Here is a 14811-nt window from a genome sequence, read left to right as displayed (position 1 = left end):
CAAGCATTCATATACTAATATTGATTGCTACTATCCCGGGTACATTAGGCAATGTACCTTATGCTTAAACAGCATCATTGAGATATAATTTTTACACCATGAAGTTTACTTTTTAAATTACATAATTGAGTTTTTAGTGTATTTGTACACTTGTATAACCTTCTCAAATATATAAGCTTACATTTTTCTTGCCCATCTCTCTTCCATACCCCCCAACCGTGTCTGTCAGAAATAATTCTCTAAGCCCCAGCAATATATCCTGCCCTTAACAGCCATTTATTCTTTGGGAATTTCTGTGGTGAGCCCACAAATATTTTACAGTAAATGTACAGCTGACAGGGCTATTAGACAAATCCACAGGAATATGATCTGGAGGAGAACCCGTTTTACAGAGCTGCGAGAACACCTGTCTTTTGGATAAGTCACTGTCAATTCTGTAGAATCTTGTGGGATCACGACGTTTCTCGTTTCTCTCTTCTATACTATCCCAGAAGTGTCAACCTGACCTTTCCTGTACGGGCAACTGGATACCTTCCCCTACCCTTATTGACAGGGCTCATTGACGAGAAAGGAGCGCCAAGCAGGAGGCACTGTGCCGAGAGCCCGTATGTCTGCTCTAACAACTCACTAAGGAAGGTGTAATCTACTGGCCCTTTGCTCTAACCTGGCAAACTACTAATATTCTGTATTTACCCTTCACCTTCATTTCAATTAACACAAGATCATAGCCCAGGAAATTAACTCTTTGTACCCTTACCCCTAGAGATATAATGGCTAAAACCAGCCTCAGAGAGAAAAATTCTCACTTGGGTAATGGAAGGCACCCTGCTGGAGTCGAAAGCAAAATCTCCCCAAAAGAGACTCCTTTTAAGCCACCCAGCTAGAAGCTAATGCAAATCAAGCCCCCTAGCCTTCCTCCCAGGCCCGCGGGTTGCTATGGCTACCAACGAAGAAAGCGGAAATGCTCAGAAAGCTAAAATAGAGCTGTAACGTTTACTAATGATAAACTTCTAGTTACACTTAAGAAATGTAGTTAGTGAACGAAACAACTTCTTAGAATTCTCTAGTGATTTCAAGGCTTATCCTTAATTAATCCTCCCGACATCCGCAGGGGAGTTCATAGCCACGCCCCTCTGAGATGCAAAGCGCCTCCTTGCCAGATTCTCCAGTTTTTGTGATCCTGTGAAATGCATGCTTGTTAACTGTCTGTATATAAGCTGGAAACCATGTGGAATGGTAGAACGGCGAGAGAACAGAGAGAACAACGAGAAACATCCAGAGACATTAGAGAGGCCACGAATGAATAAACGGGACATGATTACAGGGTTTATGTGAATTTATTTCGGTTTTACCCTCAGACTCTATTAGTCAGATTTTGGCCTGTTATAGCGATCTTTCTGAACCTGAGAGGTTTAGTGAGTTTATACCCAACATAAGCCTTGATAAATTTCATATTTCTGAGCCTTTGTTTGCTTGTTAGCAAGGTATTCTCAAAGTTTATCAATATTCTAGCATTGCATGGGTGTAGTGCATTTTTGTGTATCTACTGACAGAATTTGAGTGTTCTAATTTGGAATATTGTAAATACACTTTATATACTATACAAATTCCCATTTTAAGAGGCAAGAAAACAAAGTTGAAGAACTTCAAAGATGTGCCTGGAATCATTTAGCATGGCATGAGAGAACAAGGAGAATTGGGTACCAGGAATTCACTGATGTCCGAGGTCATGTTCTTTAACTGTGCATATTCATAAAAGGAACATTTAATGAGAACTACTCAAAGACTTTTATCTAATAGGAAGTCATTCATATTAGTGTGCTAGTCACCCATAAAAAGAGTGAATACCACAAACATAACCAGTTAAGTATGGTCTGCTAGTGGAAGTCAATGGCAGACTACCTAGCAGCTGCCTGAGTCCCGTATTCTGTCTTAGGGAAAAAACCCAAAGAGCGAGAAGAGAAAAAGAAGAAGAAATAAGTAGATAACCCACTAGCCAGCACACTTCATCACCTAAAAGTGGCTACAAAACGGCTAAATCCGGACAAAATTGGTATATTTTACAATTAAAACTTCATTATAAAGAACTTGTAAATAAAGCATGGACAGGAGTTAACCAGAAACAAAGTCCACAAAGTTAGAACAGCCATGCTGAAGCTGTGGAGCTCATGTTGTGTTGTACAGATCATGGGGTGGGGTGGGAGGCATGGAAGAAGATATGAGGCTAATTGCTGTTCAGTTCTAATCCTGTCACAGATCTTTCTTTTCTTTTTTAAAATATTTTTTATGGTTTATTTAAATTTATTTTTTTATGTGCATTGGTGTGAAAGTGTCAGATGCCCTGCAACTGGATCTTCAGACAGTTGTGAGCTGCCATGTGGGTGCTGGGAATTGAACCCAGATCCTCTGGAAGAGCAGTAAGTACTCTTAACCACTGAGCCATCTCTCCAGCCCCAGATCTTTCTTTTCTTTTTTGAAAGAGAAGTATATAAACTCAGTAAACAGTAAATGTGTAAATATCAATGTCTGTTTTTTCTGGCTGGAGGCTATGTAGATTTTACTGAGTTTACTAGCTACATGTTAAAACCAAAAATCAGTCCTGGAGAGATGACTCAGCAGTAAGGGCACTGACTGCTCTTCCAGAGGAACATGGCAGCTCACAACTGTCTGTAACTACAGTTCTAGGGGACCCAACACCCCCACACAGACATGAATGCAGACAAAACACCAAGGCACATAAAATATAAAATAAAATCTTTTAAAAAAATTAACAGATTGGTCATTGCTTGCTTTGTTTTAGATAGAGTCTTTTGTTAGCCACCTGACTTTGAACTTGTTTTGTGGCTGAAGGTAGCCTTGAACTCCCAGACCCAAATGCTGAGATTATAGGTATATTATTATATACCTTCATGCCTGTGTTTATGGTTATTGGCATCTTCTGGTAATTTGGATCTTTTAGTCTAAGTAACGATTAAATATTCTCCAATACTATCAGTTCTATGTTAGTTAGCTGTTGAAAACAAATAATCATAAAATCCAAATTTGCCAGCCTAAATAACTCAGTGGAAAATTTTAAGAAAAGATAACTTGCCTCAAGTTCGTTCACAAGTCTGTTGGCCAGGTCAATCGTCTTATTGGTTTGATTCACCTCTTCCTGGCACCGAACCTTCTCAGCTGTTGCCTTTTCAAACGAAGCTGTAAGCTTGCTCAGATTCTGATCCAGATCCTAAAAAAGGAGTCAAAATTAACTTCAGAGATGTTTTGGTTAAGACAAACATTACAGCCACTGGTAGACACATGTTGCCATGAAATGAACCCCCTGTCTCCATAGTAGTTTTACCACATATATTTTAGGGAAAAAAAGGAGGCTGTGGAGCTGGAGAGATGGCTCAGAGGTTAAGAGCATTGCCTGGTCTTCCAAAGTTCCTGAGTTCAATTCCCAGCAACCACATGGTGGCTCACAACCATCTGTAATGAGGTCTGGTGCACTCTTCTGGCCTTCACGCATAAATGCAGAAAGAATATTGTATACATAATAAATAAATAAATAAATATTAAAAAAGTATGAATTAAAAAAAAAAAAAAGAAAGGACGCTGTGATGATGGCCAAAGTATCAGAGCCACTCCACAAGGTCCAGAAGCTTGCTATATGGATTTCCCGATCTTCCAGTAGTAGCTATATTATTTATTATTTTAGAACAGAGACCATCTCACTTTGTAGCCCAGACAGGACTGGATCTCTCAACAGCCTCCTTCTGCCTCTTAAGTGCTGGGGTTATAGGTGTGTGCCCTGTGCCTGCCTCATTGACAGAGGCACTAACCGTGGAGGTTTATTTACCTATGCTCTTCCGCCTACTGATTCTGCTCATCTCATCCAGAGCTGAGAATGAAGGAAGATGTCAGCTACTGAACCCCTAACACCTCATCAGTCCGGCACAACTCGGATTTTCTCTTTGAGAACTGGGTGTGGAGACTCAGACATAATCTCTTGCCTTATCAAAAAACTTGGATGTTTTGATTTGGAGGGTGGATTTAGAGGGAGATTATCTCCAACTATGGATGCAGAAAAGCAAACTAAAGAGTGTCAGGATCAAAGGCTCATGTAAGGAGAAGCAAGATGAGCCGCCACTAATTCTTGAGAGTTTCTAAATGACATTCTGGAAGTTTCATCATTTCTTGAGAATGAGACTACATTGGCTCTATGTAGACTCTTTTATATCCCTTAACACAGAATATCCCTTAAGACAGAAAGTACCAACTAAGATGTCAGGTGGTTATGAGATACCTCACTGTAGTCAGCTTGCTACTTGTAAGTTCTAAGGGACCTAAGATTCATAACGCTGCTTTTGTTAGTGCATGCAAGGTTCTAAGATTTCTTGCTAATCCAAAAAGAGACATTGGATTCCCTGGAGATGGACTCACAGATGTTTGTGAACTGCCTAAGGTGGACACTGGGAACTGAACTCAGATCCTTTGGAAGAACAAGTTCTTCAAGGACAGCTCTTGTCTGCTCAGCTGTCTTTCCAGACCCTTATTTACTCTTTGGGATAAGGTCTCAATATGTAGCTCTGACTGCCCTGGGACTCACTCTAAAGATCAGGCTGGCCTTGAACTCACAAAGATCTGCCTGCTTCTGCTTCTCAAGATCTAGAAGCTAAATTTTTGTAATAACAAGCTGAAATAGATCTATAATGTTTATTTCCATCTTATTTTCCAGCCGATCACTGCTGTCTCCAATTCTTATAAACTTGACCTTATTCATTCATGTGTGTTTTGTGTTGCAGTAGCAATGCAAATCATGAAATAGCTGCATCATTGACATTATAAGCAGCTACATCGATCCCATCTAAACAACAACAACAGAAAGTTTAGCTTTCTAAAATGTTAAAGCCTGTGTAAGCTGTAACATCAGACATATGGATCCGAGAGTTGATAGACTCATGCCACTTCCTGTTAAACCTTAAACTACTGGGGTTAACTCCATGATTGCTGGGATTGACGAGCAGGTTTCTGATCCATCTGAACATGGGACACACAATCTGTACTTCTAGATCAGTCCCCAGTGACACACGCTACTGCTGATCTGGACCACACTGAGAGGCACCACCCTAAAGGGCCTGGGTCGAAGCTTCCTTTATGGTCATTCTTAAACCTTGTTTAAGATACATGGTAGGTGGCTGAGGTGAAGACTCAGGAGCTAAAGTGCTTGCTATGAAGTGTGAGGACATGAATGCAGATGCCCAAAACCAGGGAAGGTCCAGCGCAGTAGCAATCACTGGTGGTGATCTCACCACTCCCTCATCAAGATGAGAGGCAGCGTTAGACTCTCTGGAAGCTGGTGGGCCATACCACAATCAAGAGCAAGCAAGCTGAAAGTGAGGAATGACACCTGGGATTATCCTCTGACCTCCATACATGCATGCACTCAGGTGTGTGTGTCTGCAGGCGTGCTTGTATGCGTGCATGTCTGTGTGTATGTGTGTGCACATGCGCATATGTGTGTGCGTGTGTGTGTCTGCGTATGCTGGCAGCCCCAAAGATAGGTAGGTACGTAGGTAGATGATAGAGAGATAGATAAAAGATAGGTAAGTAGATAGATGATAGAAAGATGGATAGATAGATAGATAGATAGATAGATAGATAGATAGATGATTTATCTAGGCCTTGGAAAGGAAATCACGCAGCTAAATGAGCATCACACAAGGAGGGAGAATTCCTTATATATAAAGGAGGCTGGCTCTCCTCGCAGAAGGCAGACTGGGCACCAGGTCACACCAATACTCGCTTCCATCCACGTTGAGAGATTGTTGTTTTCATCACAAATGGTAGATGAGGAGCTGCAGGCTGGAGGGCTCCTGTGAGCTGTCAGTGTGGCGGAGCTTCTCTGTGCTACCCTGCCACCCACCTCACTCTCTCCATGTCCACATTTCCTCCTGCTCTCCGCATCTGTCAGCTAGCCGTCATTCCACCTCGACCCTCTGCCACAACCATTTCTGCCCCAGCTGAGGCACCCACCAAGCCCTCTCAGGCTGCCTTTGAACTTGTCTTTCCGCTTTAGATGTCTTCCTTTCCAGCATCCTCTCAGCTGCTGATGGTGTCATTAACCTATTACATTTTTCCCCCAGGCACATCTAGCTCTTTAGCAGTCAGATAAAATTGAACTTCTGCAGCGTGACAGGCTAAGAAGGCCTTTGCTTATCTTTGCAAATGCCTTTCGTCCTTTCCTGCCTTACCCTTTTCTGCTGTCAGCATTCCCGCACAGTCTCTCTGGGGCCCTAATGTATTGTGATTCTTTAAGAGTCCCACTCCTCTGTCCCTATTCCTTCATCTCCGCAGGAACGCCTTTCCTGTCCTCATCCCTGTGACTCCTGAGGAGCTTTCAAAGGGCATGTCAAGTACACCTTTACTAACAGGTCTCCAATTTCCCTGGCTCGTAGTCCTTGGTACCAGAGCTGCATTTGGATGTGCTTAGAATGTCACACCACAAGACTGGTATGTTTATAAAACTAGTAATGGTGATGATGTTCATAGCTATAAACATTCCCCAAGCACTGAGTGTGTAAACTTGACCCCATGCTAAGTCTTAATATACATTACACATTTGAGCCCTGCAATCTGTTTAACAAGATTATTATACAGGTTGAGAGGCCATATAAGACTTAGGGACATCTCAGGTATTTGAATACTTTTAGATTTTGCAGGCTGAACATCCCTAATTTCAAACACTGGATATCCAAAATGCTCCATTTGAGGTATCATGGTTGCACCAAAAAAGTGATGACTTTCAAGCTTTTGGATTTTGAATAAGGGGTTCTCAGTTTGTACACAGTCACAGAAGAGAAAACCTCTGTCATCAGAGGTTAATGAACTTGTATAGGTGGAATTGTAAACAATGGGCCCAACCCAGTAAATCTGACTCTAGGGGGCTTGACTTCAGTTTCTTTGTTCCTTCTACGAGACTGGGAAACCTAGCAGAGGAACAAACAAAGCGAGTGTGAGTCCATCACACAGAACAGAAGCACTAATAGAGTTAGTATGTCGGCAAACGCACTCAGAAACACCCATAGAGTTAGTATGTTGGTGAACACTCAGGAACATCCATAGAGTTAGTATGTCGGTGAATGCACAGGAACATCCATAGAGTTAGTATGTCGGTGAACACACTCAGGAACATCTATAGAGTTAGTATGCTGGTGAACACACAGGAACATCCATAGAGTTAGTATGTTGGCAAACAGACTCAGGGACATCCATAGAGTTGGTATGGTGCCAAAGGCACTCAGGAGAGACCAAGGTCTTTTCTGTTTGCTAAAGCGCAGGTGTGGCAGTGTGTACTGGTGGGAACCTCCTCATGGGAGGTGACACTTACCATAAGCTTCCTCCTGATAGCCTCTAGCTTTTCAGTAGCTGCAGCCAGGTCTAAGTTTGTTTGGGCCAGTGCCTGGCGTTTTGGCTCCACATGGCAGTAAACCTGAAAATGCACATGGGCATGGGGCTCATTCAGAAGGCAATGCAGACGCAAAGAGAACAGTAACCGTCCAGTCCATTCCCCCCCCCCCCCACACACACACAGTAAATCTCCAGGGTGCAGAGCAATGTGCTCTTTGTTTCTTTGCCATTTGCTACCTCAGCAGACACAGTTTTCCACACGCTCTCTGCTTTTCCATTACTTGTTTATTCTGGAATTTAGGGAGATAAGTACTTGCATAAAGTGTTACATAAGCCAAATACCATCAATATACTAAAATCAGTTTGTCCTGCAATGATTGACCCCACTGGAGTTATCTAACCAGGCAGAGGAACGGTCTAGCCTGAGAGTAGAGAGCTGAGGGTAGAGAGTCTCTGGACGAAAGGGCAAGGAGAGGCACCCACATCACACTAACCGCACACCTCACTTTCTGTTTCTAGCTCCTGATTACACCAAGTCTGCCGTGAATCGTGGTGGAGAGTCAGGGTGGATCCGATGGTTTCCTAGTCTATAGGGGACAGCACAGTGGGGCCACAGAGGAGCCCTACATTCATCTCCCTGCCCTGGGAACAAACTGAACTCAGCACTCGGGCACTGGACTGAGAGAGGGCACGCACACTATTATTAGTCTAAACCTTCTGTGAAAGTTTCCCTGAGCAGAGACAAACAGAGCATCAAAGCTTACTTCTATAGGCCCTACACCTCTGACAGGAGCTCAAGAGCAGCTGTGGACTCTGCACAAGACAGGCACAAGCTTGGCTAAATAAGATTCTCAGGGATGGAGGAGCGGGTCAGGAGGCTCCCCAGCTACTGAGAGCCCTTGCTTGTCAGGTGGGGTGTCACTTTCTGTGGTACTGCAGCAGCTGGTTGAGTTGACCATGCTTTAGTAAATAGTTCTCCCAAACTTGTGCTCACACAAGGAACCCCAATTAAACTCAGGGAGTCAATTTTTTTCTGAAGACATGAAATAGGGGACTAGCTGGGAACGAAAAGAGATCAAGAGAAGTGGGGAGATAAGAGGGAGTAGCAGGAGTGAAATAGGGTCACAATACATTGTACATGTAATGCAACTGTCAAGAAAGAAAAAGCAATTTTTCAAGGCTGTTACCTCGTAGAATTTAATGATGTTGATGACCCAGGCACAGAGACCAGCTGCTGCAAAAGATTTGGTCCGAATCAGGTTTGGATTAAACTCTGGGTCTTTCAAATATTGTTCATTCACCACTTTTAGACAGTTCTCTGGAATGTGCTCTTTGTCGTAGTTAATTAACGCTTGCAGGAAATCGTCGACCTGCAGAGTGAAAGGACTTACTGCAATGAGCCCATTCTGGCTGCAGAGAAAATTCCAAGATCCAGAGTTAAAATCAGCTTTCCGGACTCGCGCTACAAAGGCACAATGGCACGCTGCCCTTATCCCACTGTTTGGCTTTTTCAGGCTTTACAGTATGAAGTTAGAATTAGCAATGGACACTTTTAAAGCCTCTTCTGTCCCATGGAAAACATTCTGTGCCAGCTCAGGAGGTGCTCGTGGTTTGAAGAAAAGAAAGGCAGGAGAGAAAAGGCAAAAGCACATACCCACTGCCCTCTGCTTCACCTTCTTATACATTACTAATGCTTTCTTCCAGCCTAAGAGATCTGTGTCATTTTCTCCCTTCTATACTTAGTTGCTTTCATAGTTTTTCAAATAATTAGCAACCTTCTACCTGCTGCTGGCATTGACTTAGGTCCGCCACAACCCCATGCTAACCTCCAACCTGGCCAGCAACAGCTGGGTTCCACTCTAAGGAGCGGTGGCTGCTAGCGTGGACCAGCTATGGAGATGGTGCCTGTTGACTTAAACTGACTCAAGCATTTTTTGCTGTCAAGTACATTTGTAGTAATGAGAATGTTAAGAAGCCATTGAGATTTTCCTTCGGCCGCTTGGGCTAACGATACCTTGCCCATGAAGATTTTAGCTGCTTTCCAGCTCCGGTCTCTTGGTACTCTGCCGCGGGGGGCCATGAGGACCATCACAGCAGCAGTGACATTGGTAACAGCGTTTGGGGGGTTGGGGAAGGTTTTCAGCTCGGTGAGGTTCACCTGAGGAAAAGCGCAGTTACACAGACACTCAGATGAGGGGCTCCGGGGGTCACTTGGTTTCCAGCTGACCTTCAGCCCCCCACTTCCTAACAGTTTCTTGCAGGCTGGATTTTAATTTAGGATTACAGGGGCCTCAGTCCTGCCTGGGTACTTCTCTGATATTCTGGAAACATCCCTGAAATTTTGATGCTTCCAAGGAAAAGAACAAAAACAAACAAAACCAAAACCAAATCAAAACAGTCCTGTACAGAAGCCAGGAGATTTTGTGCATGCATAGGCTATGTCTGGATTCCAGCCCACGATGTAATGCACTTGTACTTTAAGCAGGCCTCCCTGTAAACATCATTCTCTAGGTCAGTGTATGTTACTTCTACTTTTCTGCTTTGAATGCATAAGTACAGACATCTCTTCCTTAAACAACAGTGGATCTTAACTGGGAAGGGGTTCATGGATGCTCAAATGCCTTTCCTACAGCTTAATTCCCTTAGTGCAGAATACTGACTCATTGTCAGTGGATTTGGTGGTTAAATGATAGTGAGGAAGGGAAGACACTCTGGGGCAGAAATCAGTATTTATTATGGAAGGAAAGAGGGGAGAAAGGGAGGGAATGGAGAAAAACGTATAGCGCATTAAAAAAAATTAAAAAAAGAAAAAAGAGGTACATGTAGTTTCATAATGTATGATGTAAAAGCAAAATCAAATGTGTCTTACTGAAAACTATTTCTACAAAGAGTAGAGTGAGCAGAGCGAGAGCAGAGTTCTAATGAGCGCTGTTAATGCTAATGAGCTGGTTAGTGCTAGTTAGCTAGTTAGCTCTTCATCACTCAGACACACCCTACTTCTGCACCGCAGGTGATATTGGTTTGTTTTGTATGGTTAAAGAATTGGGTCTCAGGGTGTCCAAATGGCTAGAAATGAGGTCAAACTGGACTATTGGAGGACTTCTGGCAGTTAGATAAAAGCCATCATTACTCAGAACTTATGAACATGGCTCCCATCTGTCCAAAGGAGACACCAAAGCCCATGCCAGCCCCCAGCTTCCCCCAGAATCACAAGTACCTGGTATACATCTCAAAGTCTCCACAGCAGACTGCTGGCTTCTCACCTCCCAGCGATACCTGCTCTATTCTCTTTATAAAGGCTAGGTTCCCCCGCCGCTTTCTCTATTCTCCATCTCTGGCTATTGCTCCCTCTCTTACAGAGAGCCCTGGTCATCTCACTCTGCAGGGGACATTCAGTGTACTTGTCTTTCTCTGCTTTGGACTCTTCAGCTGCCTCTGGCGCTCGCTCTCTCTCTCTCTCCCTCTCTCTCTCTCCACAATAAAAAACGTTAGCCCTATCATGAAGTGGTCACATTGCCAGTGTCCTCGGTGTAGCTGCTCACACAACAATGAGTAAATATATTTAGAAAAAAATTCACAAATTTAGGGAAAGACAGAAATAAATAAACATTCCATTAGTCAGAAGTAATCAGTTAATTTTCTATTATTTTAACTTTGATTATTTTATAATTTCTATCAAACAAATGAGTCATGGGTGCCTCAGTGTGTTTACTGACTTACTGTGAACATTTCTATTTTGTTCAGTAATATTTAACAATATCATTTTAGGGAAGTAGAATAAGCATGCAATAATCTCTCATAGTATAATTACGTTCTTAACAATTTTCAGTTTTATGATAATAGTATAAAACTCTTACAAATATTTTCTAAACAAACAAACAAACAAACAAACAAAAAATATCCAGAAAGGAACTGAGGATTTTCTGACGATTTTCCTGGAAAAGCAGTGAAATTTAGACCCTTCTTCCTTTAGAGCTGAATCTCATGATTCAAGCCTAGAAAATTTCTGGGATTCTTTCTGGTGGCCTGGAGCGCAACAGGACTAGATTATCTGCAGGCTTTAAAGATACCAGTGCCCAGAGTCTCCCTTGCAATAAGGTGTGGTGAACACAGACCAGTTCTCTCATGTGAATGGGGATGCTCCATGAGGTCACTCTCCAGGGCAAAGCGGGGGAGATGGCAGGGATCTTGGGATCTTTGGCCCTACCACTGACAGTATGAAGGCGTCTTATATTTTTATATTTGAGAGGAAATAAGGAACTCCTTGGCTAGTTCTCAGAGTCGCACATAATGTGAAAGCCGGGAGCAATCATACTCATTGGGACAGCCTCATGGAAGGCTGGAAGGCCAGCTCCTCAGGGTTAGCAGCATTTTGTAGGCTCTTGCTGTGGCATGCAGCAGGGCCTTGGGTGCTAACAGGCATTCAGATAGTCACAGAGTCCTGCTCTAGGGTACCTTCCCTTGCTCTCATCTTCATTTACCCACCATTCCACTGTCCATGAGTCAGTGCTCTGCACCTAGGGAATTCAGCGGAGGAAAGACATTAGCATCCATAGATCCCTCCCAGTTGGGCGTCACTGTGGTGTAAGGGGGGGGGGTTCTGTACTTACGAATTTACAGCAGAAAAACAGATTTAAGACACCCTGACCTAGAGAATGAGGTGGGCGGGAAAGAAGTGGAACTCTAAAGATGACCTCAAGGGTTCGCTAAACTTTGATGTGTTCTGTCCTTTTGCAAGGCTTTGAGGCTACATGAGCCACCCGCTCTGTCTTATGATGCAAACTCTCATAACCTTTGACTATTTATGAACCTCCCACCAGCCAAGAACCCAGCTTACCCTGTTGAGTGTATTGAGTGCATCCTTAGCAGCCACCAGGGCAGGCTCAGCCTTGAGCAGATCAGCCTCACACTCTCTCTGCTTCTGGGATACTTCAGTTTGAATGGCAGCCACCTAATTAGAGAGGATGATTAGACAGGGAAAGCCCTTGAGCCGCCCCCCATTGTTATCTCCAGCACAAAACATGGACTGACTCGGACGTGCTATCAGCAACACATTTGTCTATATTTGCAACAGGTGAGTAATTTACCCTCAGCATAGTGTGTGCGAAGAGCTCTGGAAAGGAAACACAACGACAGACTTAAAACCAAGCAGACTTAATATCAAAGTGCTCCAAAAGGGCTTCTAGTCACTTGATTATAAGATGCCCCTAATAATTAAACCAAACCAAAAAAAAAAAAAAAAAAAAATGAAGCAAATAAAAAACCAGAAGTAAGCAGCCATCTTTCTGTTTTCTACTTTTCGTTTTAGATTTCCCCAAAGAAATTAAGAGGTAATCCAGCTGAACCAAGAAGTTGGTCCACAGAACGTTTTAGAATTCTCCATCTAATTCTTACTAGTGTGTGTTTAGCAGCCCTGCCGGCCATTCCCTTTAGAATATAGGCAAGAAACAGGGAGACAGCCCAGTTAGTGCAGTGCTTGCTGGTGGCACACAGCTGCACACATACAAACATATGCAAACATACATACAAACATGGGAAGCTCTTTTGTTCAGAACAGAAAATCCATTGTTCTGTGATCATGGTTTGCATGTTTCACCAGTGACAGAATTTTTATTTTATTTTATTTTAAAAAAGATTAATTAGTGGCTTCTCCAAGTAAGAAGCTACTGATGCACCCAAGTGTTTCACAGGTAACTCAATACCCCGACACCCCCTTTCCTGTTGTCTGTCTTCTTGGCAGAGATCTGCACCAGCCTCTCTCTATACACGCCACTGTATCTCCCTGTGGAAGCTGAGCTGGGAACTTGAACTAACCCAGTGTGTGAGGCTACTTTCCCCTTGCAGGATGCTGTAAAATTTTAATGCCAGGTAAGAGTGAATTTTTATCCTCAGCAGGTTTGAGTTTCACGCTGTGGCACTGGGCACCAGGATGAAGTCCCGGTGGAAGGCTTCTAGGGGTGAGGGTGATTGTGAGGAATAAAGTTGGAACGAAAGTGCATTTCTTCAGATGTGTTTGGAATGAGCAGGTTCAACCACACCATCAAATTAAACACGGCTCACGACAAATTATGTTGTCTGCTGCGGCTTTATTAGCAGTAATTAGCCTTCTCCTGATTAAGCATCATTTTGCTGTGTACTGTACCTTTTCTGAACATAATTGCTGCAGGGTAGATCTGTGATCTCCCGCTAACACACACACAGCCACTGCTAACGTCAATAAGAAAGCGCTGCACGCTTCCTAAGAACTCCTCCAAAACCACACCCCCAGGAAAGGCCCCAAAGTGGACCACGGAGCGGCTAAACACACGATGACAGGTGTTAAGAGAACACGACCACAGACGAGCGTGTATGTGGGGGAGAGTCGGGCATATCGGTCTCACAAAGACACACAGTTTGCAGATGTCCCTTATAACATTGATACTGATATCATTTTAAAATAATTTTTCTTTGGTCTTATCATCATAGATCTTTTGGCACTAAGTGGAACTGTGAATACTGTTCTTGTTCCTTGGATTCCAAGACTGCTTATAGAGTACACTTCCTTTGGATAATTTTTACAGACAAGGCAATCTACAAATGAGGAAAACACCCTAGGTTGGTGAACTCTCTTTTCATCCCTAACACTTTTCACCCTAAAATACAATGATACCATAGCACTGGAAAGCTTATTAATCTTAGTGACTCGGTAAGCTGCAGCACGTAACTTCCTCTGTTGAATGGCTGCAAGGCTCAGCCTGGAGAAGGGCAGTGAGCTGTATGCAATGCCTGAATATCTGCTTTCCCTCCACCATGATGCTGAGGCAGGGAATTGGAGACAGTCCCATCCTTAGGTAATTAGAACCTTCTATCACCTGTTAGTCATCCACTCCTTAAAAATTTTTATAAAATTTTGTGTTGATCACAGATTCCCCAGGACTTCATGTTAAAAGCTGAGCCTGGGGCTCTAGCTCAGCTGGCAGAGGGCTTGACGAGCGATCTTGAAAATCTGGCTTTGATCCTTAGCACTGCATAAACCAAGCGTAATGCCTCATAAGTATAAGCAAGAAGATCAGAAGTTCAAGGTCATCCTCAGCTATCCACGAGTTCAAGGCCTGCCTGGGAATACACGAGACTCTGTCCACAGTGGGGAAAAGTTGAATTAAACCCACAGAATTTCTTTGTCAATACCACCAATCCTGTATCCTAGCATGCAGTTACATCTGGAGACAGGACTTGCACAGAGGTGAAGTAAGAAAGAATTCTTTCAGATAGGTTCTAGTGTAGCGTTCCTGGTATCCCTAGAGGAGGAAGGTGTTTCAATACAACAAAGTCCACCTGGCATCAGGATCCACACAGGTAAGGAGGAACCATTAAAAAGCCAAGGAGAGTCCACAGGAGGGCCAGCCAATAACTGGATCCTGATATGAGCGTCCAGAACTTGAA

General features: G+C 43.3%; 1 protein-coding gene across 2 annotated transcripts in view; it reads right to left on the bottom strand.

The window, feature by feature from the left end:
• The window catches only part of Dnah11 (dynein axonemal heavy chain 11), a 312765-nt gene that overhangs the window by 97574 nt on the left and 200380 nt on the right, over nucleotides 1-14811 (bottom strand). The window contains exons 58-62 of one of the 2 annotated variants that reach the window (XM_057782825.1): nucleotides 12227-12340; nucleotides 9404-9547; nucleotides 8577-8759; nucleotides 7370-7471; nucleotides 3088-3226 (exon numbers count right to left, since the gene is read on the bottom strand). In XM_057782825.1, the coding sequence (XP_057638808.1) occupies nucleotides 3088-3226; nucleotides 7370-7471; nucleotides 8577-8759; nucleotides 9404-9547; nucleotides 12227-12340 (682 nt within the window). The remainder of the gene's footprint in view (nucleotides 1-3087; nucleotides 3227-7369; nucleotides 7472-8576; nucleotides 8760-9403; nucleotides 9548-12226; nucleotides 12341-14811) is intronic. The other variant, XM_057782826.1, reaches the window with a different exon arrangement.

This window comes from Chionomys nivalis, chromosome 10 (assembly GCF_950005125.1).
Source record: "Chionomys nivalis chromosome 10, mChiNiv1.1, whole genome shotgun sequence".
Taxonomy (NCBI): Eukaryota; Metazoa; Chordata; class Mammalia; order Rodentia; family Cricetidae; genus Chionomys; species Chionomys nivalis.
Note: the sequence above shows the minus strand (reverse complement) of the source record. Positions and strands in the feature narration are given on the sequence as shown.